Source organism: Geotrypetes seraphini, chromosome 1 (genome assembly GCF_902459505.1).
Source record: "Geotrypetes seraphini chromosome 1, aGeoSer1.1, whole genome shotgun sequence".
Classification (NCBI taxonomy): domain Eukaryota; kingdom Metazoa; phylum Chordata; class Amphibia; order Gymnophiona; family Dermophiidae; genus Geotrypetes; species Geotrypetes seraphini.
Genome location: NC_047084.1, coordinates 29,429,709 through 29,455,852, shown reverse-complemented (window position 1 = coordinate 29,455,852; position 26,144 = coordinate 29,429,709). Strand labels below are relative to the sequence as shown.

General features: G+C 41.4%; 1 protein-coding gene across 1 annotated transcript in view; it reads right to left on the bottom strand.

Moving 5' to 3' along the window:
• Window positions 1-3,832: 3,832 nt before the first annotated feature.
• The window catches only part of SV2C (synaptic vesicle glycoprotein 2C), a 139,591-nt gene continuing 117,279 nt past the window's right edge, over window positions 3,833-26,144 (bottom strand). Inside the window, exons 8-12 of the mRNA XM_033929201.1 lie at window positions 17,380-17,544; window positions 12,914-13,047; window positions 6,847-7,050; window positions 4,772-4,931; window positions 3,833-4,016 (exon numbers count right to left, since the gene is read on the bottom strand). Coding sequence (XP_033785092.1) covers window positions 3,833-4,016; window positions 4,772-4,931; window positions 6,847-7,050; window positions 12,914-13,047; window positions 17,380-17,544 — 847 coding nt within the window. The remainder of the gene's footprint in view (window positions 4,017-4,771; window positions 4,932-6,846; window positions 7,051-12,913; window positions 13,048-17,379; window positions 17,545-26,144) is intronic.

Below are 26,144 nucleotides of genomic sequence, written 5' to 3'. Positions count from 1 at the left end.
GTGGGCTGGGTGTTTATTCAGCCCTAATTCTGAAGGGAGCTCTGGGCTGTAGTCTCTGGCAGAGGATGGTCATTCCAGTGCTTGAACCAGACTGAAAATCCTGAGTAACTGCAAGTAAACATGCATGGCATAGCAGCCAATTTTTCAAAATGATCAGGGGTCTTAAATGCAACAGGAAGCAACCTTCCCTGGACATAATGAAGAGTGTGTTAAATATTGGGGGTGGTTCAGCACCTACAGAGCAGGCATCGAAGCTCTATGACACCAAAGCTCAAGCATGTCTTAGTTCCAGTTCAACAGGAAGCCCAAAAGAAGCAGAGCAGAAAGTGCTGAGTGAAAAATTGAAAACAAAAAGGGGCAATTCTATAATTGAGTACCTGCATGTAGACACCCTTCCCATACATAAATGTTTACAATGCTAGCATATCAGGAAAAATTCTATAAATAGCAGTGAAAATTAGGTGCCAGTAAAAATCATTGCTCAATGTTAAGGTTTCAAGGTTTCAAGGTTTATTAAATATTTGATGGATCGCTATATCGTTATACAAAGCGATGTACATTAAAATACAATCAGATAAGATAATAAAAACATACAGTTCAATAAAATAATAATAATAACATACAATAAAAACGATAGATTTTAGACAGGACCAACATCAATTGGGAGGAAAGGGAGGTTAAAGTTACATATCGTAAAAAAAAGAAATACATTTAAGGAAAGAACATCAGGGAGGTATTAAAATACTTGAAACGAAAAATTAAAAAAAAATAGGCGAATTTGTATTTTATTATTTATGTATTAAAAATTTTTTTAAAAAGATAAGTTTTAAGAGATTTCTTAAAAGAAGGAACATCTTTTTCATTTTTTATATATTCGGGCAAAGAGTTCCACCATTGGGGGCCAACGACCGAAAACATTTCCAATCTACGGGTGCCTATAATTTTCAAAGAAGGGATTACTAATAGGTTTTGGGAAGAAGATCTGAGAGAGCGTGCAGAACAATAGGGGATTAGCAACTTAGAAATGCATTGAGGTTCTTTGAAGATCAAGTTTTTATAGATAAGTAGTAAAACTTTAAACTGTATGCGTTGGCAAATAGGAGTGCTTCGGGGTGTGCTCGCTTTATAGAATAGCATTGAGTGCTGAATTCCATGCTCAACTTATGTCAGCTGACACCTGGTGTAAATCCTGGCATGCAAGTTGGGCATGGTAACACAGTGTGCCTCTTTTGTGAATGCCCCTGACCCATCCATGGCCCTCCCGTGGCCACCCCTCTTTTCCCTTTTCCAATTTATGAGCCCATTGCTACAAAATAGCATACAACCAGATTGGCACCCAAATCACAATTAATGTCAATTAAGTGCTTATTAACTCCAATAATTAAATCATGAATTATTTTGGGTGTTCTGGGATTCGCATCCTTTGTACAGTAGAATCCGGGACCTACTGGGAACCACTAGAACAAGGGGGCACTCAGAGAAATTGAAAGGGGACAAGTTTAGAACCAATGCTAGAAAATTCTTTTTCACTCAGAGAGTGGTGGACACCTGGAATGCGCTTCCGGAGGTTGTGATAGGACAGAGTACACTACCGGGTTTCAAAGAAGGATTGGATAAATTCCTGAAGGATAAGGGGATTGAAGGATACAGATAGAGGTAGAGATAGGTTATGATAGGGTATAGATAGATGGACAAGGGGGATTAAATGATTTAGACAAGGATCACCTTACAGGTCATGGACCTGATGGGCCGCCGCAAGAGCGGACTGCTGGGTGCGATGGACCTCTGGTCTGACCCAGCGGAGGCAACTTCTTATGTTCTTAACTGTCGACCACCAATCATGTACTCGCTTACAACACTAAAACTTTAGTACAGTTCTGTTCTGTTAGTATAATGAATGCCGTCCTAAATCTATGCTATGCCATGTAATATCTTCTACGAATGCCACAAATTCTTCTAAGCTATGTCTGCCAAAAATGTCTTTCAATAATTTTGTCCTTCTGTACTATGAATGTACTTTTGTAACCCATTCTGGGTTACTTTGGGAGGACGGGCTAAATAAATAAATAAATAAATAATATTCTGCTAATACCTATTTAACTTACATAACATACACTTGGCAAGGGGGTGTACACATGGATGGAGCTCCCAGTTATGTTTGTAACTGAAGAGAAAAAATAATACTACAAGTTACACATATCCCTACTGAATTTGGGTGCCCGTACTTATATCAGCTCTAAAACTGGCGTAAATGTGGCAGCCTAAGTGTTAGGTGTGCCGATGTCAAGTTAGGCTAACCCGGGAGCCCAGATTCCACTATGGAATAGGGCACCTATATGGAAGTGTCCATTATAGAAGTGCCTCCAGAGTATTTAACTGATTCTTGAAAGGTAGAAAGATTTTCATGGGTACTTAATTGATTGTCAAGTATCACTATGTACTCTTTAGTCTTGATATGAATGGGCACAAGCAAGCAAGCAAGATGCAACAATAAGTATGGAAAAGAGGCGAGTCAAAACCTAAAAATCGAACAATTAATCAGTTCAAAAGGCATACTGTCACAGTTATTTGATTTTATCTTGGTGGTCTAGTGGGATGGGGCAGGAGCTGTCCTTCTCTGCTCCTATCCCATCTAGCTTTGGATTTAAATTGCCAATGCTGACCCCCTGATGGGATCCTTTTGGAGAGGACTGCTGGTCTGACTCAGCAGTGGCAATTCTTATGTTCTTATGACTGATTTTTAGATTCTCTACAAGAAGCGCCCCGGAATAAGAGCTGACTGAGGCTGTGTTCTTTATCAGCACATACTTAAAATGTAATGTATTAGAATGATCCCTTAGAAATCAAACTATAGAAGGACTCATGTGTGGACCAACACTCAGGGATACATGGGGCAGGTGTTCTCCACTCAGCCAGCACTCTGCTCTGCTTGTTCAGTTATAATGCTGGTTATTTATAAATACTGTTTATTCTACCTGTTGAGCATTAGAAGTAAATATGTATGCAGGCAGTTATGTGAGTTCATTTTTTGGGATTTAGAAAAAATGGCAGCCCTGCGTGAAAAATTTCTCTACATTAGGCATTATAAAAAGAAAAATTACAAAACTGCCTCAGTTTTAAAAGAGCACAACTTATACCTCGGCTCTAAATTTCATGCAAGCAAAAAAATGTGAATAAAACACAACCAACCAATCCAGCCTTCCAGTAATGTTAAAAGCTTTTTGCCTAGTCCTTAAATCTGTCTCTAATGCAATGTGAACAGAATGTAAATCAGTTATTTGAAAAATTTCCAGCAAAAGGTTATTTCTGGTTTCTCATCAGATTGAATAAACTTTCTGGCTAAGATCCAAGCACAGGATCTGAGCGATGAACCAAGGACCATCCTTTCTTCACCTCTGAACTGAGACCCAGACCCTGTATTATATGAAGAGGAAGAGCCATTTCCTGCCACCCAACACCACTGAGGTCAGGATGCTGCATGACTATTACCAAAGCAGGAGGCAAACAGCTAGAGTTACTGATATACACTATTGCATTAACATGTGCTAATGCCATTAACACATGTTATTTGACTGTGGGTCCCATTGTAAGGATTGAGACCTAATTACTGAAATTGCACGTTCATGGTGTTAGCGTGTGCTGGCAGGTGTTAGGAACTCTACCTGTAAATCTTCGACAGCAAAACGTCCAAGTTTTATTTCTTGCTAGGTTTCTTTTGTCGGCTAGAAATCTGAAGCTTTTGCACCTTTGGCACATGAAAGTTGGCTTTAGAAAAGAAGAGGGCAAGGGAGAGATGGCACTGGGGAAAAGTGGGGATGGCCTGCATGGTGTTTTACATGAGCACCTGGTTTCTTGTGTCAGGAAGTCGAAGTCCTACTAGACCTCCACACACAAGAACAGTAGAAGCCAGCAGAATAGGGACAGCTATGGTGATACCCACAAGAGAGCCAAATATTATATTTCCAAGAACAGCTGCTGCTTTGCACAGAGCATTCAGGAAGCCAAAGGCAGTTGCCCTGAAAACAAAACAGGAAAAAAAAAAAATGAGAACAATTGAAAGACATCATATAGAGGAAATCACTCCTTTTGCAGTGTGTGTGGAGCCTTTACAGCTTCACACATTATCCCAGTAGCATAGCCACAGGGTGGCCTTGGCCCCTCCCCACTAGGGTTGCCAGATTTTCCAATCAGAAAATCTGGACCCCCTAGAACCGCCCCCAAGCCTGCTCAGTTCTGCCAATCCCCGCCCTGTAACGCCCTAATCCCATCCCCAGTCCTGCCCTAGCCCCCCTCCCCCCCCCCCCACTGCCTGCCCGACGCGATTTGAGGAGGCTTTTCAAAACCCGGACAAAGTGCTGGGTTTGATGTTTATTCCTACAAATACCACATATAGGGCATGGCATGGCAACCACAATGGTTTGCTTGAGGTAAAAAGAATGGTAAGAAAGATTTAGCTCAGTGGTCTCAAACGCACGGCCCGGGGGCCACATGCAGCCCGCCAGGTACTATTTTGAGGCCCTCAGTATGTTTACCATAATCACAAAAGTAAAATAAAACAGTTTCTTGATCATATGTCTCTTTAGCTATAAATTATATTATTATCAAGACTTAGCCAAAAGGAAAGATTTATAAACTATAAAGAGTTTTACCTCATGCAAAGTTGTCATTTCTGTAATAAGACATTAACTATTTTTTCTGCGGCCCTCCAAGTACCTACATATCCAAAATGTGGCCCTGCTAAGTTTGAGACCACTGCTTTAGCTGAACACACCTTCTGTCTGTAGGGTAGAGCTCCACCGTGACCACGTCCAGAGAGTTCCATGCAGAAATGGTGAGGCCGTTGTACAGACACAGCATGCCTAACATTAATGACTTGCTGGTACCAAACCACAGAAAAAAACAGCTAATGCCAGAAAGGACCATGGAACCACCTGTTGGGGGAGGAAAAAAAAAAACCTACTCATTATTCCAGTCCTTGCATTGATTCATATTTTTGGGGGTTATCTTTGAAGAATTCAGCCTTTATCTCATATTTAAACTTTAAAAAGTACAATACAATTTTTATTTGTATACCGCCAATACCTCCATGATATATAGAAACATTTCCTCCTCGAATAAGAGGATTACAGCTAACGAGTTCAGAAAAACCAAATAAAAGACTGGTGATGAAGACTGCAGGATACTAAAAGTTATTGGGGCAACTTTTAAAACTATGTAGGCAGGTGCAAAGTCATTTTTCACAGCTTCCCAGAGAGGAAGTACATACATATTTTCGCTTTGAAAATTGCCAAGGAAGGCGTACACCTGCTCTTCCTGTGGATACTTTAACAGCAAAAACATGTGTTGTTTTACAGATACAGAATGGCATATTTTGCCCCCCCTGCCCTGGGAACATCTCCATGAAAAAATGCAGGTAAAAATACCCCCCTTACAAGTTGGACAATTTTCAGAAAGCCAATGTATAAAATGGCTTTGGCAGATTGCCTGCTCCATGCATACACTGCATAAACTAACAAGACTGGTTTCATTATATGAATGCACTGTATAGCAGTGCTTCTCAATCCAGTACTACTCGAAAGGGTCCAGACAAGAGCAACTAAAATGGTTAAGGAGGAGTTGCGGTACAGTGAAAGATTAGAAAAACTGGGCCTTTTCTCCCTCGAACAGAGGAGATTGAGAGGGGACATGATCGAAACATTCAAGGTACTGAAGGGAATAGACTTAGCAGATAAGGACAGGGCAGGATAAACCAATAGGCCAAGTAGGCACGTGCCTAGGGCCCGAAATGGTCAGGGGGCTCGATGAAGACAGCATCAACATTGTTTTTTCCAAACGGCGATGGGCCCCTCCAGCATCAATCAGCAACACGGGCCCCCCCCCCCCCCCCCCGATCAGCAAAGCGCCCCCCTCCCCTATTGACAGAAAGTAAGACAAGAAAGCAACGCAGGTAAGAAAGGCAACAGGAACTATAATTTTGCAAGCGGTGCTGCTTGCCTAAAGCTTCCCTCTGATGTAGCTTTCTGTTTCCGCCTGGGCGCATGGTGGGGTGGGGCAGGGCAGGGGGCCCAGTGTACTTGTGTGCCTAGGGGCCCTCGACAAATTAATCCTGCCCTGGATAAAGACAGGTTGTTCACCCTCTCTAAGGTAGAGAGAAAGAGAGGGCACGCTCTAAAATTGAAAGAGGATAGATTCCATATGAACATAAGGAAGTTCTTCTTCACCCAGAGAATGGTAGAAAACTGGAATGCTCTTCCGGAGTCTGTCATAGGGGAAAACACCCTCCAGGGATTCAAGACAAAGTTAGACAAGTTCCTGCTGAACTGGAATGTACGCAGGTAGGGCTGGTCTCAGTTAGGGCGCTGGTCTTTGACCGGAGGGCCGCCGCGTGAGCGGACTGCTGGGCACGATGTACCACTGGTCTGACCCAGCAGCGGCAATTCTTATGTTCAGTTCTTGGGGGCAAGCCTAGTCAGTCCGGTTTTCAGGATATCCACAAAACATATTTATGAGTTATGAACCACCTCCTTTGTATGCAGATCTCTCTCATGCATATTAATTGTGGATATCTGGAAGACCTGCCTGGCTGGGTGTGCCCAAGGACTGAATTGAGATTCAGTGCTCTACAGTATCACAACAATCATTAAAAAAGGGACTAAAATGAATTATTAAGAATAAAAACATGAAAAGTCAATGAGATTTTTTTTTTTCACTCTGGGACTATTTTTTGTGAAGAGTTTAAATTCAGCCCTGATTAAACACTAATGAGCACGGCTGTTCAGAGGATTACTAATTTTATTATGATTTCTACTGTAAGTCACACAGTGAAAAATGTATGTACATAAATACCTAGCATGGTTAAGCGTCCAATTCTGTCCATCAGAAGAGCAGAAACAATGTTCCCTGGCAATACTGCCAGCGTCCCCAGGAAATTGACAAAATATATCCAGTAGGCACTGTAGTCATCATCAAAGGTTATCTGACATCCTGTTTTGATGTGGTTGAATGTGCAGGCTATAAAGCTACAACCAACAAACTTATATTGTTCAAAATCTGTGAAATCAGAAAAAAAGGGAGAGGAGAGTAATATCTATAGTCTCATAACTTCACTTAAAGCATGCTAGATGCCCCAGTATTTAACATGAATATCTGACCTTTTTGGTACTAGCACTTAAAACATAGAAAATCCACTTTCTCTCTCTGTTTCGCTCTTGGGGCACACTGTAGTCTGGCCTTGTCATAGGTTTTAAGCTAAGAGTTATTTGTTTTTCATCTTTTTTCAATTTTACTGCTGATAATGCTGGTTTCATATGCCTGTTTATCTCATCAGGCTAATGTCTCCAAATGGGTTAATTTTGTATTCTGCCCTGACTGCACCTGCTCCTCAGATGAAATTATAAGTTCCACAAAGCAGGAACAAGGAGCACTCATCTCAGGTGACAATTTTTTGTGGACAGCCAAAAATCCCCCCAATATGCTTCTGCAGCCCAGTGGTGTACTCAGAAGACAATTTTTGGGTGGGACAGTGGATAGGTTGGATTTAGGGTTACTAGACGTCTAGATTTCTCCTGTTTGAGGACGGCTTTTCAAAACCTGGCACTTTGTCAGGGTTTTGAAAAGCCTCCTCTAAATTGCATCGGGCAAGAGGAAATGGGCGGGTCTAGGGGGGTCCACCCTAGTTGGGTGGGCATTCATTTCCTCCTCTTTCTCCCCTTGTGATCCTTAAAAAATAAGCATCTTAACTAGTGAAGATTCACAGACTGCATACCCAGGTTTAGAAAAGTGCAGCAGTCAAAGACAACACTATGAGCAACTGACACTAGCATTCTGGGCATGCTCAGTTCTCACAGATGAACTGAACATCCATGAAAACTGAGTATGCTTGTGGTGCTGGTGTTAGCGGTTTGGAGAGACACCACTGATTGCCACAGTTTTCTGACAGGGTTCGGTGGACTGTGGATATCGTTAGCTGGTCGGGCTGAGACTCCTGTCAGCTACATGAACAGTGCACCTAGGGTTGCCAATGTTTTGAAAGATAAAAACCTGGCAAAAGCAAACGCCCTGCTTCACCTCTGTTTTGCCCCTTGCCGCATCCTGCTCTGGGTCTAGGACGATTCAGCATGGCCATTTCATCTCGGCCGACTCATTGCGGCCGTTTCAGTATGTGGGGTTAAGGTCTGAGACCTGGGAAGGGATAAGAATCCAACCTAGGAAGGGGTATGATTAGGGTTAGGGTTGGGGTTAAGGTGCGTCACACCTGGTGGGTCTCCTTCTCTCTGTTCACCTTGTTGACCTCCACCAGGCGTTACCCAGCATGTAGTCTCATCGCATCGGCCCAGGATCCACTTTGCGGATGTACTGCCTGTTCTTGCCCTTCTCTCCATGCAGGTGGAAACTGCATCCACTCTCACCTTGCAGCATGTGGCAGAGCCATGGCTTCACCTGCTCCATGGACATGGCTCTGCCTCCTGAGGGCTCTAGGGAGTGAGAGTCAGGGAATTGGAGATCAGAGGTGGGGGCGGGGGAAGACACAATGGACCAGGGATCGGAGAAGATAAGAGGCTCGGATTGGGGGTTGGGCTCCAAGTTTGGGGAATGAAGGGCAGACCTCCCGACTGGCAGTCAGGTCCAGTGTCAGTCACTCAGTGCTATGGGGAAGGCCGGAGCTGTGGGCAGAGTCAGGCATTCTCCCTTACTTTGCTCTTCTCTGGATGCAGATGAGCTGCGTTGTAGGTCTGGTGTCAGTTACTCAGGGCTATGGGGAGGGCAGTGATCCCCCTGGACTGATGGGCTGTGCTGTGAAAATACTCCCAGATCCCAGAAAGAGAGAGTACACTAAATAATTATCTGACTAAGGGGGCATAATCAAAACTTTAAAACATTCAAAAACCTAAGTCGGCACTTGAACGTCCTAATTGCAGGGAGGTCCAATTGCCGATAATCAAAACAAAATTTCTGTGTGTTCAGAGCTCAAAGGGGCATGTTGGGAGGTGTGTTATGGGTGAGAATCGGGCGGGCTTCCATCTAGACATCCTGAAGCAATAATCAAAGCTTTTCCAGGACATCCTAGGTGGAACTTACATGCTGGGACTTAGGCTAAAGTAAAACAGGTCTAAGTGCCCCAAAGGCAACCAAACTGACAAGATGACCACTGGAGGGTTTAAGGCATGACCCCCCTTTACTCCCTCAGTGGTCACAAGCCCCTCTCATCACCCAGAGATGGGGGGGGGGGGTAGGAACAGTACATTGTGGGCTTGCCATCAGCTGATCACGGCAGAGAAATCCTCATCAGCTGAGCCAGTTTCAGGGATTCTTGCCAGCTCAGCTGAAGGGGATTCCCCCTGGCAGGATCATCTGGAGCCCTACACCCCTCCCCCAAAACATCCCCCCACATCAGGCAACACTCCCCCCACATCACTCGAAACCACCCAACATGAAGCAACACCGCCCCCCAGATAACCCAACATCCCTGTACTTTCCAATGGAAAATCGGCAGGAGGGAAGCCCACTCCCTCTTGCCTACAAGGCTGCGTGCTGCGAATAATGGGCCGTCTCCCTCCCAATGCACCATGGGATGCAGTGGGAGGGGCCTAAGGCCCTGACTGGTTCAAACTGGTGATTTTGATTGGCGAAACCAGCTCAGCCGATGGGGATTTCTTTGCCATGATTGGACAAGGCAGTTGGGCACGTCAACTAAACTTGCTTTTGTGCGTTTTTCACGTGAACGTTTTTATTTTTGAAAATGGCCCAAAAAAGGTAGACGTTCTAAGGACCAAAATTTATACCTAGGTCATTTTCAAAAATAAATGATAGACGTCTGGCAGTTTTGAAAATGGACATCTTTTTCTCCTGGGTTTGTGGACGTCCTGCCCTGAACGTCTAACCTTAGATTTATACTTCCTGTTGAAAATGCCCCTCTAACTTAATGCATTCTCTGACTGGTTCTTGAAGATTGATCAGGACTGTAATAGAATTAACTAAATGAAAGGTAAAAGCATTGCAATGTCTGAAGGGGGGGGAGTGAGAAAGAGGTGACAGGAGGTAACATAGCAGCATCATTTTATGGGTTTATAATGTCATTATACTTGCTTCTGATAACCTGGCCATCTGTGTTTCTCATTAATGAGTCTGGAACAGTTCAGCACACTGCACTGAAATGGCCCATTCTTAAAGGGCCACAATGAAATAGTTGTGATTATAAATCCTGTGCTGAACGAACCGTGATGAAACACCTGTACTGAACTGGATACGCTCCTGCTCCACCTCCAACAAATCACTGCAGTGAGGGTAACAGTACAGGATTTAGCACCTGCCGACCACATTGAGGGCAGGGAGCGATAGTATAACAGCTTGTACTCTTCAACTCCCAATAAGCCACAATTCCATCTAAAGTCCCTCAACAAAGAAACACATGATGGCAGATAAAGGCCAAATGGCCCTTCTAGTCTGCCCATCTGGAGCATCTACTATCGCCTCCTCTCCCTAAGATATCCCACATGCCTGTCCCATGCTTTCTTGAATTCAGACACAGTCTTTGTCTCCACCACCTCTACCGGGAGACTATTCTATGCATCTACCTCCTTTTCTGTAAAAAAAAAAAAAAAGTATTTCCTTACAGTACTCCTGAACCTATCACCTCTTAACTTCATCCTATGCCCTCTCATTCTGGAGCTTCCTTTCAAACGAAAGCGACTTACCTCATGTGCATTTATGCTACATAGGTATTCAAATGTCTCTGACATACTGTATCTTCCCTCTCCTACCTTTCCTCCAAAATATAGAAATTGAGATCTTTAAGTCTGTCCTCATACACCTTATGAATAAGACCACACACCATTTTAGTAGCCTTCCTCTGGACCGACTACATTCTTTTTATATCTTTTTGAAGGTGCGGCCTCCAGAATTGTACACAATATTCTAAATGAGGCCTCTCTACAGTCTTATACTGGGGTATCAATACCTCCTTTTTCCTACTGGCCATACCTCTCCCTATACACCTTAGCATCTTTCTAGCTTTCACCGTTGCCTTTTCAACCTATTTGGCCATCTTAAGATCATTGCATACTATCACACCCAAGTCCCGTACCTCTTTCGTGCATAACATATGCTTCCTCCATACAGTATTAAATTTAAATATATTCTGCATTCATAGAATCACTTGGCCTCTCCCCCATCAATTGACATAGAGCACAGCTGGATAAAACATTTCTAATACAACCTCAGTAACAGCTATATAAGCCCTGTAAGCATATTGTGAAGTAATACAAAAATGTAATGATTCACTCAGGATCTAGAGCAAATTTACCATTCTGGCATAATTTCCAAAACTCATATGACAAAGACCATACCTAGAGAAATGCAACATCATAAATATGCAGTGGGTCCTAGAACATCAGCACAGCTATTGGGGAAACTGAACAAGCTAGATTACTAGAAATACTTACATAGAAACTCCATGCTGATTATCTGGCCTTGGTCACTCTTAGCGAACAAATGCAAACTAAGGGGGAAATTTATCAAGCAGAATTAGAGTTTAATGTACCTTAACATGCGTTAAGGGAATTAGCGCGCATTAAGGCCTGGATTCTGTATACTGCGCTGCTTATCGGCGGCTGCCAATCTCGTGTCAATCACTCCATTGTACTGTATACAGAAACACGTCTCTGGGAAAGGTAGGCACCGAAAATGTAGGGCTAGAGTTTTCAAAGTCTATCTAGCCATGAATCGCGGCTATGTAGGTGCTTTCCGGCACTTAATGCCACGTCTAGCATTAGTCATGCCCATAGTGGCGTTAAGTGCTGGAAAGCGCCTATGTAGGCACAATTCCAGTACCTTTTATTTAGGTACTGGTAGGGACTTGAATATCAGGGTTTTTTTTGCTATTTCTAATGGCATTTGTTAATTAACTTAGGTGCCAATAGGGCAGCTACCGGTGCCCAAGTTTTGGCACCGGTTATAGAATTTCCCCCTAAAAGTCCATAGGTATAAAATGGGTTTTAGAATTTATCATGCCTTAATGTGTGGTAAAGGTGCATGCCCTAATGCTGTTTGATGAATTCCCCCCACCTCCAAGTGACCATAAACTAATAGAAATATGCAGACAAAAATTAAACTGAAACATTTACATGTAGGTCAATATAAGAAATTCCCTTTGTAGTGCTTTAAAGACAACAGATATCAGGGCCAGCACTTGGGGTGTGTATGAGGGGGTGGGGAATGATATATGCAACTAGGCAGGGTTAGTCTTAGCAACTGCAGGGCCTTGTGCAGACCAGTTTGGTGGGCCCCCCTGTCCTGCCTTGCCCTACTCCTCTAAGTGTTTCAGAGGGTGGAGTGTGCAATCAAACACATATCTTTGTATGCATAAGCATTTAGAATCAGTGGAGGTGCCATGAGGGTGCCTCCAGGACCTGGATCTGCTCACTTTGGGCTCAAGCCCCCTCTAAAATTGTGGCTCCTATGGAACGACTGGCGGATGTGCTCAAGCCCCTCCAGCTGAAGAGGTGTATTGCTTTTGCTTACTTCTGTGCTGCCTGAGCAGCGAGAAAGTCAGTGGTGTTCTTCAGCTGCCAACGCTGACACCCCCAAGAATGCTCATTTCATCAGCATTAACTGAGCATGCATGGGAAAGCCAGCATTGGTGACTGAAGCATATTGCTGACTTCCTCACTGCTCAGGCATCACAAGTTCAGGAGACGGGGTGGGAAAAGAACAGTTGAGAAGAAATGCATGCCCCCCTTAAGACCACTTCTGGACCCACCCACAAATTGACTTCTACTTATGCTCCTGTTTAGAAGACTAGTATATACAAACATATGATCAGGTCTGACTTTTAACTTACTTCCCTTTCTATGAGCAAATCAGCTCATGCGAGGGAAAGCTTTGCTCTGTTGAACAGATTTCCCTTTTGTCTTACCTGTGTTATAAAATAAGGTATTAATAAAGGTACAATTCCTGAAGTATGTGTTCAATGAGGTGACATCTTCAAAATCACAGTTCTCAAAAACAGAGTCTTTGAAGACGACAGATTTAAACTTCATCATAATAAACCTGTGCAATGGAATTAAAAAGATTTCTGTAAGTACTGATTCACACTCTGGAGAACAACTACATGGGGGAGAGGGACAGGGTTTTGGCATCAGGTAGAAATGTGCTGTGCTGTTGTTTTATGACTGGTTCATTTTATGCTATATATTTGAGAGTCAATAAAGAATTTTAAAAAAGGGTTAGGTGGCACTTTGCTAAGCTGGCAGTGCTAGTCCTTCTTTAGCCACTGACATAGCTTTCGTGAACTTTATGGAAAATAGCATACTTGGATAGCTTTCAGAGAAAACAGCACTACTTCCTGTGACCATAGGAGCAGCCACATGATTGATTGCCGATGGGACATTCTAAAAATGAAAAATGGTGTCTCAACATAGGCAATGAACTCAATGTAGATGAGTACTCTAGTTCACTTGGCACTTGTCATATAGCATAAGAACAGCCATTACTGGGTCAGACCAATGGCTCATTTAGCCCAGTATCCTGCTTACAACAGTGGCCAATCCAGATCACAAATATCTGGCAGAAACCCCAAAAGTAGCAACATACAATGCTACCAATTTCCGGGCAAGCAGTGGCGTCCCTTATGCCTATCTTATGCCCTTATACCTATGGTCCAGGCTATGGACTTTCCCCCAGGAACTTGTCCAAACCTCATTTAAACTCAAACATGCTAACTGCTGTTACCACATCCTCTGACAACGAGCTTCAGAGCTAGAGCTTAACTATCTGTAGAGTGAAAAAAAAAATTCTTCTTATTCATTTTAAAAGTATAACCAGGTAATTTCATCGAATGCCCCCTAGTCTTTGTCACTTTTACTAAACTATGGTAGAAAATGACTTTAGTGTGTGGTAATGTGTGACATTTTGACAGCCTTAAAAAAGCAATTTTTTGTTTTTGCTTCAGACCGTTAACTGATATTAGCATTTGTGTGCAGCAACTGAAAAAAAATCCAGGAGTACTCATTGCCTCCTGTTTAGGGTTTCCAGGTGAAGCATTCATAAACCAGTTAACATGCAGTAATGCCAGCTCGTTAACTGGTTTATACTTCAATGCCCATTTTCCACCTGCTAAAATGTTTTAAACAAGAAATATTGCATGAGTACTGCAGGCTAATGGAAAAATAATGCGAGGTACTTTTACGCATCCTGCATTAGGGCCAGTTTTTGTTGCATTAAGCACACGTGAGCATTCAGGGGGGATTCAAGAAAAGGTATTAAGCACATTGCTCTACACTATAACTGGTAAAGACACCCATAGAATATAATGGGCATCTTTAGCGGTTAGCAGGCATGTGAGAGTTCTGTGTGTGAAATATAACAGAGTTGGTGCCAATTTATGGTGGCTTATCATACAGACATGACTGTGAAACTTCCAGCTGTGTTGTTAAAGACAAGCTGCAGCTTTTACGTCTTACCAACATGTGACCGGCTGGATATGAAAAAAATTGGGCTGATGCAATATGCATGAGGTCTTGCAAAACTGTCATGTGGCAGAAATTGCTGATTCATGGTCATGTGGTCAGCAAAATATGATCTTATTCTTTTGGGACATTCTGAGACCTTCATGAAACTTCTAGAACAATGTATTGAGCAATAGTGGGAGGGACAAAGTCTTCTTGTTCTAAAGCCAAGCTGCACAAACATTAGACTGGTTGGCTACTGTGACATCAGACTTGAAGGATATCATCATGTTCATCTGGAATCACTGTCTGCAAACCTCTCCAGGATACCTTGCTGCCAAATGGTAAACCATCTCTGTTATTACTTGGGGATAGTAACAATAGCCTATCTTTGAGGCTTAGTGAGGGTTGTTGTGTGTGTTTGCTCTACTTGGTAGATAAGCAATAACAGCTTTTCTTTCTTTCATGCTGCATAACTTTCTTATAATTTTAATTCACGGATGTATTTATGCTAGATTGTACTGCAAATAAAAGCTTCTATTTTTATAACACATGGCCTAGGTTATTGCTTATTAGGATTGGGTTATGCAAGGTAGAATTTGGATTTAGGGGGATATAGAACAGAGTCCTACATATACTGCATAGTGCCATTACATATACTTACTAGGTGCACCGTGTGTGACCCCTACACATGTGATCCTTTTTATCATGCTAATAGATTGCTTACAGAAAGAGGTTCTACTAAGATTTTAGATAAGATAAGAGATCAGATAAGAGATAAGACAAACCGTGTATCGAATACTTTGCTTTTTGGGTATAGGTTAACTTTTCTGTTATAGCTTAGGCTGTGTTAATATTATTAATACATTGGAGCTCTTCCCAGAGTATGTTATTTTTGTTTACAGTATACAAGCTACATATTTGATAAACAATTCTGCTTTGGCAGAATTTCCAAAAAGAAAGCCTTAGAGACAAATGTTTTCTTTTTCTGAGTAGTAATAAGCCAGAAGGGATTGTCCTCAAGCCGAGTGAGTTCTTTTAAATGCTAAGCACTGCTGATGAGATTTCTCCATGCTAATGTAATCACTAGTGGAGAATTCCACTGACCTAGAATTAATTAATTACTAAATGTAAAATATATGCTTTTAAAGCAAGGCACATAGATTTAAAGTTCATTCCTGTATTGTACATCTTAGTAGATTCCATTAGCCGAACACTCTGTCCTTGAGAGATTTCCTTTTAAAATATCTGCACATAGTGATAAAAACCCTGTTAACGCTTTATTACTTTGCTGAACACAATTTCTAACAGAGGCCTCCTTCACAGATGGAAGAAGTGGACAGAGATTTAATAGTAGACATTCAGAATATATCTAAAAAATGGGAAATTTTACTAATAGGTGATTTTAACATGCCAGATGTTGATTGGGATATCCCTATTGTGGGGTCTTCTAGAAGTAGGGAGATCCTGGATTCTCTATAAGGAGAACTGTTCCAGCAGTTGGTAATGGAACCCATGTGGGATGGGGTCAAACTGGACTTAGTGCTTACAAAAGGGGAAAGTATTTCTGATGTTACAGCAGGTGATCATCTGGCATCTAGTGATCACGGCATAGTATGGTTTAATATTAAGACGGGTATGGAGAGGGCTCATTCAAAAGTAAAGTTTCTAGACTTTAAAAAAATTAACTTTGTTCAGATAGGGGATTACATCAAGGAATTGTTGTCTGGATGGGAAATTCTGGAAGGAGTAGAAATGCAGTGGGCAAAACTGAAAGGACTTATTGGCAGGGTGACAAACCTTTTTGTGAGGCAAGTAAGAGGGGAGGGGGAGGAGAAAGAAAAAGGAGATGAGAAAAGCTAGCAGTGCCACACACAGGGCTCTGGCCCTGTGAATCATTTAATATTCTTTGCAACTTCCAAAGTTGAGGAGACATCTGCAGGGAAGAGAAAATCACCTTTCCTATTTGTTCATTCTGCCATGGACTCAGGCAAATAGTGGCCCCAAGGAGGTATCAGTGAGTCAATGAAGGGGGTGGAGGGAGAGAAAAAGATGTGGCCATTATGGGATGAAGGGATGAGATGCAACATTGGTGAGGGATGGGACTCATGGGAGGAAAGGGAGAGAAGGATTATTTGGGGGGGGAAGAGAGTCACAGAAGGGCAACACACCCCAAGGATTTTAACTTGGACCACCACACCCCATATCAACATGACCATTGCCCCAGCCCTTAAGCCTCCCCAAACATTTGAGTCATCGATCACCTATGAGGGTTCCTCTGGCATTTTTAGAGGCATTTTCATTTGGAAGAGCTCAGACTGGCTCCCCATAGCACAGAAAATTGACACTTACTGACAGCCAATGCATATTTTTCCAGTTTTAAGAGAGCAGCAGTATTTCTGGCTATAACTGAATGTACAAATTAAAAGGAGTTCTTCTAGTCTAATTGTGCTTCTTAATTCAAATGTTAGTAACATCAGTTTTGATTATTTTACTAAGTAGATATACCCCAAATTAGGCAAGCAACAATCTCATTGTAGATTGAATTCCTGTTGGTTTAGTGGAAAAACATGTCTAAAGTCAACAGACTTAGTTATATTTTCCCAGAAGGTCACATATAGGTAATATTGTACTTATGTTGAAAAAACTGCATACCGTGAACGACCATGGACTAATGGAAGGAGCTTGCAAATAGGTCTTCTTTCTTCCTGAGAACTGCCTGGTTCACAGGTATATTGTGAATAACTCTTTAAATTGAGTATATGTGTCTAGGATATGGGGAAAGGGATTCATGTGCAAAATTGTGCTAACATGTAGCCACTCTTTTCACATACTCTTTTCTCCAGCATGCTTTACTTCAGACTTCCAGCACTTTGGTTAGTTTGTGTGAGTTTGGTGGTGATATTTAATTGCTAGAAAGAAATATTTTGAAAACCTGTCATAATTGAATGTTCCACGGATGTGGATCTGATTTTCCAATGTAAAGTTGAAAGTGAAGTGGTCAACTGTCTGGTTCGTAAAGGTTTTCACTCTTGATCTGTATTCCATTGCTTGAAGATTTCTGATAACATCAGGGAACCAGACTGACAAGCCATAGTAGCTGTTGCATAACAGAAAATTGACATTTCAATAAGACAATCTGCCCAGAAATAAAGAATGCATTTCAACATATGTCATAGCACCAAACATCTCTGTAGTGATCCATCCATAGGTTTCAAAAAGTCCAGTTATTGCAGGATGGATTGCTTTCAACATTAACTATTAAAATGCATTTCAAATTATAAACAGCTTGACCAACATTAAATTGTATTACTATACAGATACAAAGTGGAACCAATGGACTCAATGTCTTGTTGTGAATGTTTCATATAACTAACGTGATTTTTTTGTTTATTTAAATGGAGGAAAAAGACCTATAGCAAACCCTACCCAAGGAAATAACCTCAGTTATTGGCCAAAAAACCTCAAAAAAAACTATTTATGTCATCAAATAAATAAGAAAAAACAGTACAGCACTTATTTTGGCTCCCACACTAGGAAGGGAGAAAGTACCTGTATGTAACATATAAACCACTTTGTACCACATAAACATATACATATACAAAGAATAAACATATACATATAATTTTCCACAGGGTTTCAGCCTTTTCATGTAAAACTAGCTATGGTAGTCATGCAAATATGATAGGGCATCAAATGTTCACTCAAAATTTGGAACTAAAACAAAATAACTTCCAAACACATTTTTGTGTGTCACTTTTCAAAAAAATTCAGAGAGTCACTTTGTGTGTTTTTACACCACAGGAACTCATTATTTATATACAAATTTTTTTTACACCTAGGTTACTATTTGCACTGGCTCTCACCAATCAACATAATAATAGAAACTTGATACATCTTTAACCCACAAACCCCCAGATTCTATATAAGGCACCCAGAATTGAGTGCCCAAATTTACATGTTTGCCCAAGATGCGTGCACAAGTTAATTGCATAATGAGCCCTTATCTATCAATAATTGAATAATAATTATTTATGTTAATCAGCACTCATTTAAATTTTTAGGGGCATTTGGCTTCGCCCTATTCTACACGGCATGGTATCTAACTCTACTTGCATGTAACTCAAAAGGGGGCGTGTCCTTGGGTATGTCAGGAGGTTCTGAAAAGTTGCACATGTAATTATACTTATAGAAGAGAGCTTCAGCACACTTATCTTGGGTACCAGCATTTACACCGGATTTCAGCAGCCATAAGTCTAGTGCCTAATGTTAAGAATGGGAATTGGCAAAATGCAATTCTATAAAGGGCACACCCTTTCTAGGATCACAGCGTTGATTTTTTCCTGTGCTGAAGTTTGAGCACCATTTACTGAATCCAGCCCCCCCTCCCCCCAATTTTTTGTTTTTATTTTATGAGATATTATATAAAGATCATTTTAAAATTTGTTAAATATTTGCTACTAGAATGAAAAGTGGATCATTTTAATTATTTACCCCATTTTATATTCTGATTTAACCCTTTCATTGGCTGCTTTACATAACTTGATGCTGAATGAGAACAACAGTGCCAAGTAACAGGCATTTGGAGATACATATCTCCCATAAGAGCCATAGAAAACACATATTGCTTCTGAGCAAAATGCCAAATAAAGGGTTAAATGTAAAAATTCCTATTACACTTTCTTATACAGTATTTAAATCAGAATATAAAAACTTGGAGTAAATGACTAAAATGGTCCACTTTTTGTTCTAGTAAGTATGATTTAACACTTTTTTTAAGCAGTCTTTATAGGATACCCCAAAAAATAAAAATAGTTTATGTGTTATAAAATTATCCTGTTTCTTTTATATTTTAAATGTATGGTACCTTCACCATTATTAAGGCATAGGCAAATTTGGAATGTCTAGTGCCTAGTTATTTAGATTACCCTCTTGGATGTGTTAATTCCATTGAAAGCAAGGTGAAATTTGCCATTGTACGGTAGCTGCTGGTTGAAAGTAGAGTTAGACGTAGTAGACAGGAGTTACCGCTGCCTTTTCTCCCAGCCCCAGTCCACTAATTCCCCATTAATAGAGCTGCAAATTTACCCAGTTTCAGGGTGGAGACTTTAGCCAGCCAAGGATTTTGAATAGTCCTTTCTTGATGCATTATGGAATATGCTTCGATTGCAACTAGCAGCATCACGGACTACAAACACCACACTGCTTAGGGATGTTAGTTTAAAACCAGAGCTGGTGAAAGTGTCTCCTTCCTGGAACTGTGAATTGATAGCTCTGCAGTAGGCAAGAGGAGTTGGTAAACCACTTATTAACCACTGCTTCTTCTCTACTGGTTTTCCTCAGAATCTGCAAGTTTTTCTCAGAATCACCAGTGTAAGGGGTCATTTGTGGGGTTCATGTGTGAGAAGGGGGAGCATGTAAATCCTTGTGTTGGAGCCACCAATGGGTTAATGCTACCTTGATCAAAGCTACAATGTAGCCTCATCCCTTGATTTGAATGTCTTGATTCCATTTAAGCATTGATGAAAGTAGTTGAGTGATGGAGTTTCCCCAACTGTACAGCTATCATGTTTTCAGGTGAGGAGATGTCCATTTTCCATTTATGTAGACATATATCTCATAGCATGCATACCCTGAGCTCATAGGGAAGCACTGCAGTGACAGAGACGGTAACTGCTAGGGAACATGGATGTAGAGGCATTTTAATGTGAACTCTAGGGCAGAAAAGGTGAGAAGCCATTTGCATCAATGAAATACACTTGACAACTATGATATCAACATTTTAGCCATCCAGATGATACCCAAAACTGGAAGAACTGTGATCGTTTAAATTTTTCATTCTGGTGGGCAAGTCTTTGCTCCAGTTATAAACTTGAAAGGATTAGTGCTGATAGTTCGGGACATAGAAATATATTTAATTTGATATGGGGCCCATTGACATCTTATGTTACATCTTTATAATTGATTATTGATGTGAATTAGTTTTTGTTTATTTAGGTACATATCCAGGGAAGGATGGGAGGGGGGCTTATTTCTATCTCAGGTTGGTTCTAGGTTACTTACATTTGGGGGTGGGTGATTGGATGGGAAGTTATGTTATTGTGTTTTATTGAAAAATCGTGGGAGGGTGGAAAATGGTTGATTAAAAATATGTGAAAGTTGAATGTATTATTACATGTTACATTTGTTGTATTGCATTATTCAGGTTTTAAAAATCAATAAAGAATTTAAAAAAAAATAAAACCAAAACACATTTTAAACTCCTTTATTTTCTTATTTAAGTATTCTAGTTTTTGGAAGTGGGGATGCTATGCCAGGGAGAGGAGGAAGACAGATATCAGGAGATAGCTGGGCTTTGAGGTCATTGAGGCAGCTATTTGGGCAATGCGTGTTCTAGGGTTGATATCAGATCCATGGGGCTACCCAGCATTGCCATAAAGCACACTCCATTCTCTTGGTGTACTCTTCTGTGAACCCTTAGCCTCCATTCCAGAACTCACTGCTGCCTGGCCAACTTCTGCACCAGTGTAGCTATTGTCCCTGGGATCACAAACTGAGCTGATCCCTCCCCAGATGTCACAGGGGATGGTGCATTGGATGTATGCAAGATAGAAGATGGGGGTTGCTGGAGAACCCGGACCTCTTCACTGTGAGAGATTATAACCACCTCCTGAATGTCATCATCTTCTTCATACGCTAGCAAAACAAGATAGCCTGGGCTGAGTGGTTAGGAGGGAGTTGTTTAGGGAGTTGTGATCAATGGTTGGAAGGGACACTGTTTATACTGTAGAATAGCACTTAGACCCGTGGAGGGGCATAATCAAAAGAAACATCTAAGTCTGTTTTGGACCTAGGGCGCTAGTTGTCCAAAGTCGGCATCGTCCAAAGTCCATTCTCAAAAAATATATCCAAATTTATTTTTTTTCTCAAAAATCGTCTACTTCTACGTCCAGGCGTTTGATCCTCCAGACCGCTAGTATGTCTATGTTTATAGTATATTCTCATCCAAAAAATCATCCAAGTCCCAAACGCCTAGAACAAGAACTTTTGGACATGGGAAGGGCCAGCAAAGTGATGAACTTTCCTTCCAGACATGGCAACAGGTTAATCTACTTAGAAAATACCACCTTTTGCGGATCTTGCTATTTGTGGTTAATCTTTCTCTTTTTTGTATTATTTTTGATTAATCTTTCAGACATGGCAACAGAGTAGTGGGGCACCTTACAGGGCACTGCTGTGAACTTTATAAAAAGGGTGCCACATAAACATCTCACCACAACTCCCTTGCAGGTCATGGTGAGCCCCCAAAACCTACCATACCCACCTGTTTACAATCCCAATAGCCCTTATGGCTGCAGATGCCACCTATATGGCAGTACAGTAGGGTTTTGGTGGACTCACATTTTCCATCATGAATGCAGTGGTTAGAGTGGCTTATGGGCCTGGGTCCTCCTCTCTATGGTTCACTAGCCCACTCCCCCAGACTACTTAAGCCACCTCTGTACAGTTCTACTAGGCTTTACTATGCAAAGTGCTGATGTTCTGGAGGCAGGCATGTATGTTTTTATTCTGATTTTTATGGCAGTGGGGGGGGGGGGGGGGGTCAGTGATCACCAGGGGAGTGTGTGGGGCTCTGTACTTTGTGTCTGCAGTACATCCCGCTCACCTCCCGCCCTAACCACTCCTCTCAAAATGTCCCTTTCAGCTCTGGGCGCACAGTGGGATTCAGAGGCCTAAAAAGTCTCTGGATATGTCTAAACATCTAATCTAATCTTCATTTTATATACTGAATCTACTCCCTAAGGAGCTCAAGTCGGTTCGCAATTCGTTAAAAAATGAAACATAATAAGTAAAAACTGTGAGATAAAAACAGAAATTGGTTAGATTAGATGGATGGAAAAAGTTAGAAAAAAGTATGTTGAATTGCTTAAAATTACTTTACGAAAGCTAGAATCAAATTAACTATTGTGAAAACAACCAGGTTTTTAAACTTTTTTAAAATTGAAATAATTGATCTACCAGTCTTAGAGAATCTGGAAGCCCATTCCCAATTCTCATCAATTTAAAAGGAAAAGCTTCCCAGTGCATTTAATACCTTTCAGAGAAGGAAATGCTAATTTCTGAATTGTTGTAATTCTTGAGTAGCAGGATCTAAAGGAATTCCCGCTAAGGGAAATCAAAGAGTCAAATATTCTATAGAGGGGTTTGAAAACCACACATGCACACTTGAACTGTATCCTAAAAAGTCGTCGAAGTGCCGATTTGGGCGGGTTGTTAGGTGTTTTTCTGTTTCGATTATGAGCCCCATATCCTATAAATGGTGCCTTACTCGGACCTAAGTGAAAAACACCATTTAATATACCTTTAAAAATGATGTTCAAGGCGTCCACCAGTGCCTAATAAAATGGCACTGGGATCATATCTTTGTAGGTGCTTTATTTATTTATTTATTTAGCCCGTCCTCCCAAAGGAACCCAGAATGGGTTACAAAGGTACATTCACAGTATAGAAAGGGCAAAATTATTGAAAGACATATTTGGCAGACATAGCTTAGAAGAATTTGCGGCATTCGTAGAAGATATTACATAGCATAGATTTAGGATGGCACTGTAGGCATGGCTAATGCCGGAAGTGGTGTTAGGTGCTGTAAAGTGTCTATATAGATGCCTGAAATGTAGGCCTTGAGAACTCTGGCTTACATTTCTGGTGCGATTCTCTAAACAGTGCTGTTGCGTGATTGACATACGATTGGCGGCAGATTTTAAAGTGGCTGCTGAAAACGATACCATTTAGAGAACCCAGGCCTTATTGTCAGGATCCGTGTCCAGTTTGGGGCATGAGGATTTACATCAACCAAAATCTTGTGTGCCTAAATTAGGTACGGATCTGCCATATTCTATAACACTGCACTCAATTTCTAGGAACATCCCTGATCCGCCCATGCTCCCTTTTTGGGTCTGCATGGAAAGCTTACATGTGCATCTTTATAGAACCCTGAGTAGGGAGATTCATGTATAATTTTTAATTGTTATCAATTAGTGCCAATATGATTATTAGAATCTAATTATTCCCAATTAACTGCTGATTTGTCAATTAAGTTGCACGCACAATTACGGAATACACCTGATGCGTGTCAAATTTCAGCATGCAATTCTGGGTACCATATATAGAATCTGGGGGAAGATGTGTCTCTATATGCCTTGTTATCCTAAGTGCCTTTTGTTATAAAATTCCCTTCCACACGCTTAAGTAATGTACTTGAATCTAACAATGAAACATCTATGTGTCATGTTCATAGCTGCATGTTCCAACTTGTTCTTTTTTACAACAAATATTTAAAGTAGAATGCTAAGGGAGGAATTAATTCTTATTTGCATGTGGGAGGATGACTGGTTCTCTTCAGCTTCATTTGGCTTTCCACTCCATCAGAACCTACCCCAAGTTGGAGCTAGGATTCTTTATTCACAAGTACTTGGATTTTTTTCTCCTGTTATTAGTCCATCATTCACCTCGGTCTATAACCTTAGCAGGGAGCCACAGACTACAGCTTCCTTTGCAACCCAATACACATGCACCCTGAATCTGACCCATGAGTGCTGCAGCTATGTGATGTCTGAGCCTCCTCCCCCCCCCCCCCCCCCCAACAAACTACCACTTAGGCCCTGTCAGCCCAAGCAGAAATCGATCCTGGTTCTCTTATACAGCAGCATGGTTCACAGACATTAAGACATTCAGCAGACTGCAAGAAGTTAATTCTTGAGACCATATCATAGTGGTAATCAGTTTAATGTGCTTTGATGCAATTCAGTTTAGTTTACTCTTATGCAATTTGATTAATTAAGGATTGCCAGTACTGCACTATTTTGTATTTTATTTTGCTAATAATGGCCACCAGTTATAAATTATGTGATGTAATTTTGCTGGTATTGCCTATGGATAAAAGTGCTCACAACAGTTACTAACTAATTTGCATGCAAGACTTATTGTCAGAATGATGTGACCTGGCATGCACCCTGAATCTTTCACCACAGAAGGCTGTCGGACCAAAGGGTATTTCGCTTTGCAGTGTGGCCTCAGTAGGTCACAGGTCTTTGAGTGCACATAGCATGATGCATGAGAAATGTTTGTATACCAATAATTTAAAATTTGCTACTAAAATTTAAGGAAGACCAAATTCTCAGCAGATATTTCATAAGTATTATCATTTATTGCTTATTAAATTTTCCATACCACTTCTTTCATAAATGAGACACAGGGCTGGATGCAGTATTCCAGGTGGAGGCGTACCATGGCCTGGTATAGCAGCATGATAACCTTCTCCGATTTGCTCGTGATCCCCTTCTTAATCATTCCTAGCATTCTGTTCGCCCTTTTTGCAGCTGCCGCGCATTGCGCGGATGGCTTCATCGACTTGTCAACTAGGTCTCTTTCCTGAGGGGTCTTTCCGTGTACCGCACCAGACATCCTGTATTCATGTATAAGATTTTTGTTACTGACATGCATCATCTTACACTTATCCATGTTAAACCTCATTTGCTATGTTGCGGCCCATTTCTCGAGTTCTTTGCAATCCTTCTGCGTCTTCACTACTCTGAATAACTTCGTATTGTCTGCAAATTTAATCACTTCACTCATCTTACCAATTTCCAGGTCGTTTGTAAATATGTTGAAGAGCACAGGTCCAAGCACTGAACCCTGCGGCACTCCACTGGTGCAACTTATCCAGTCTGAGTATTGTCAATTTACCTCCACTCTCTGTTTCCTATCCGCCAACCAGTTTTTAATCCACATGAGTATTTCACTCTTGATTCCTTGTATCGCAATTTTTCGAAGCAGTTGTTCATGCGAGACCTTGTGGAATGCCTTCTGAAAATCCAGATATACAATGTCGACCGGCTCGCCCTTGTCTATCTGCCTGTTTAATCCCTCGAAGAAGTGCAGCAAGTTCATCAAGCAAGATCTTCCCTTGCTGAAGCAGTGCTGGCTGGTCCTCATCAGTTCATGCCCGTCAAGGTGATCAATGATGTGGTCCTTTATCAGCGCCTCTACCATTTTTCCCTGTATTGAGGTCAGACTCACCAGTCTGTAGTTTCCCAGATCTCCCCTCTAACCTTTCTTGAAGATTGGCATAACATTCGCCACCTTCCAGTCTTCCGGAATCCTTCCTGATTTGATCGACACATTGATTATTAGTTGAAGCAGTTCAGCTTTAGCCCCTTTCAGTTCCGGATGGATGCCATCTGGTCCCGAGGATTTATCATTTTTAAGCCTACCAATCTGCCTGCATACCTCTTTTAGACTGACCGTCAACCCTGTCAGTTTCCCGTCTTCGTTTCCCATGTATAGCCTATCAGCCTTCAGTATGTTGTGTATATCCTCTTTGATAAATACAGACGCAAAAAATGTGTTCAGTTTGTCGGCGATGGCTTTGTCCTCCTTTAGCACTCCCTTTATTCCATGGTCATCCAATGGCCCCACCGCTTCCTTCGCAGGTCGTTTCCCCTTAATATATCGAAAGAACAGCTTGAAGTTTTTTGCCTCCTGGGCTATTTTTTCCTCATAGTCTCTTTTGGCCCTTCTTACTGCCTTGTGGCACCTGCTTTGATATTGTTTGTGCTTTTTCCAGTTTTCGTCCATTTTTGACCTTTTCCATTCCTTAAACAAAGTCTTCTTGTCTCTAATTGCTTCCTTCACAGCTAC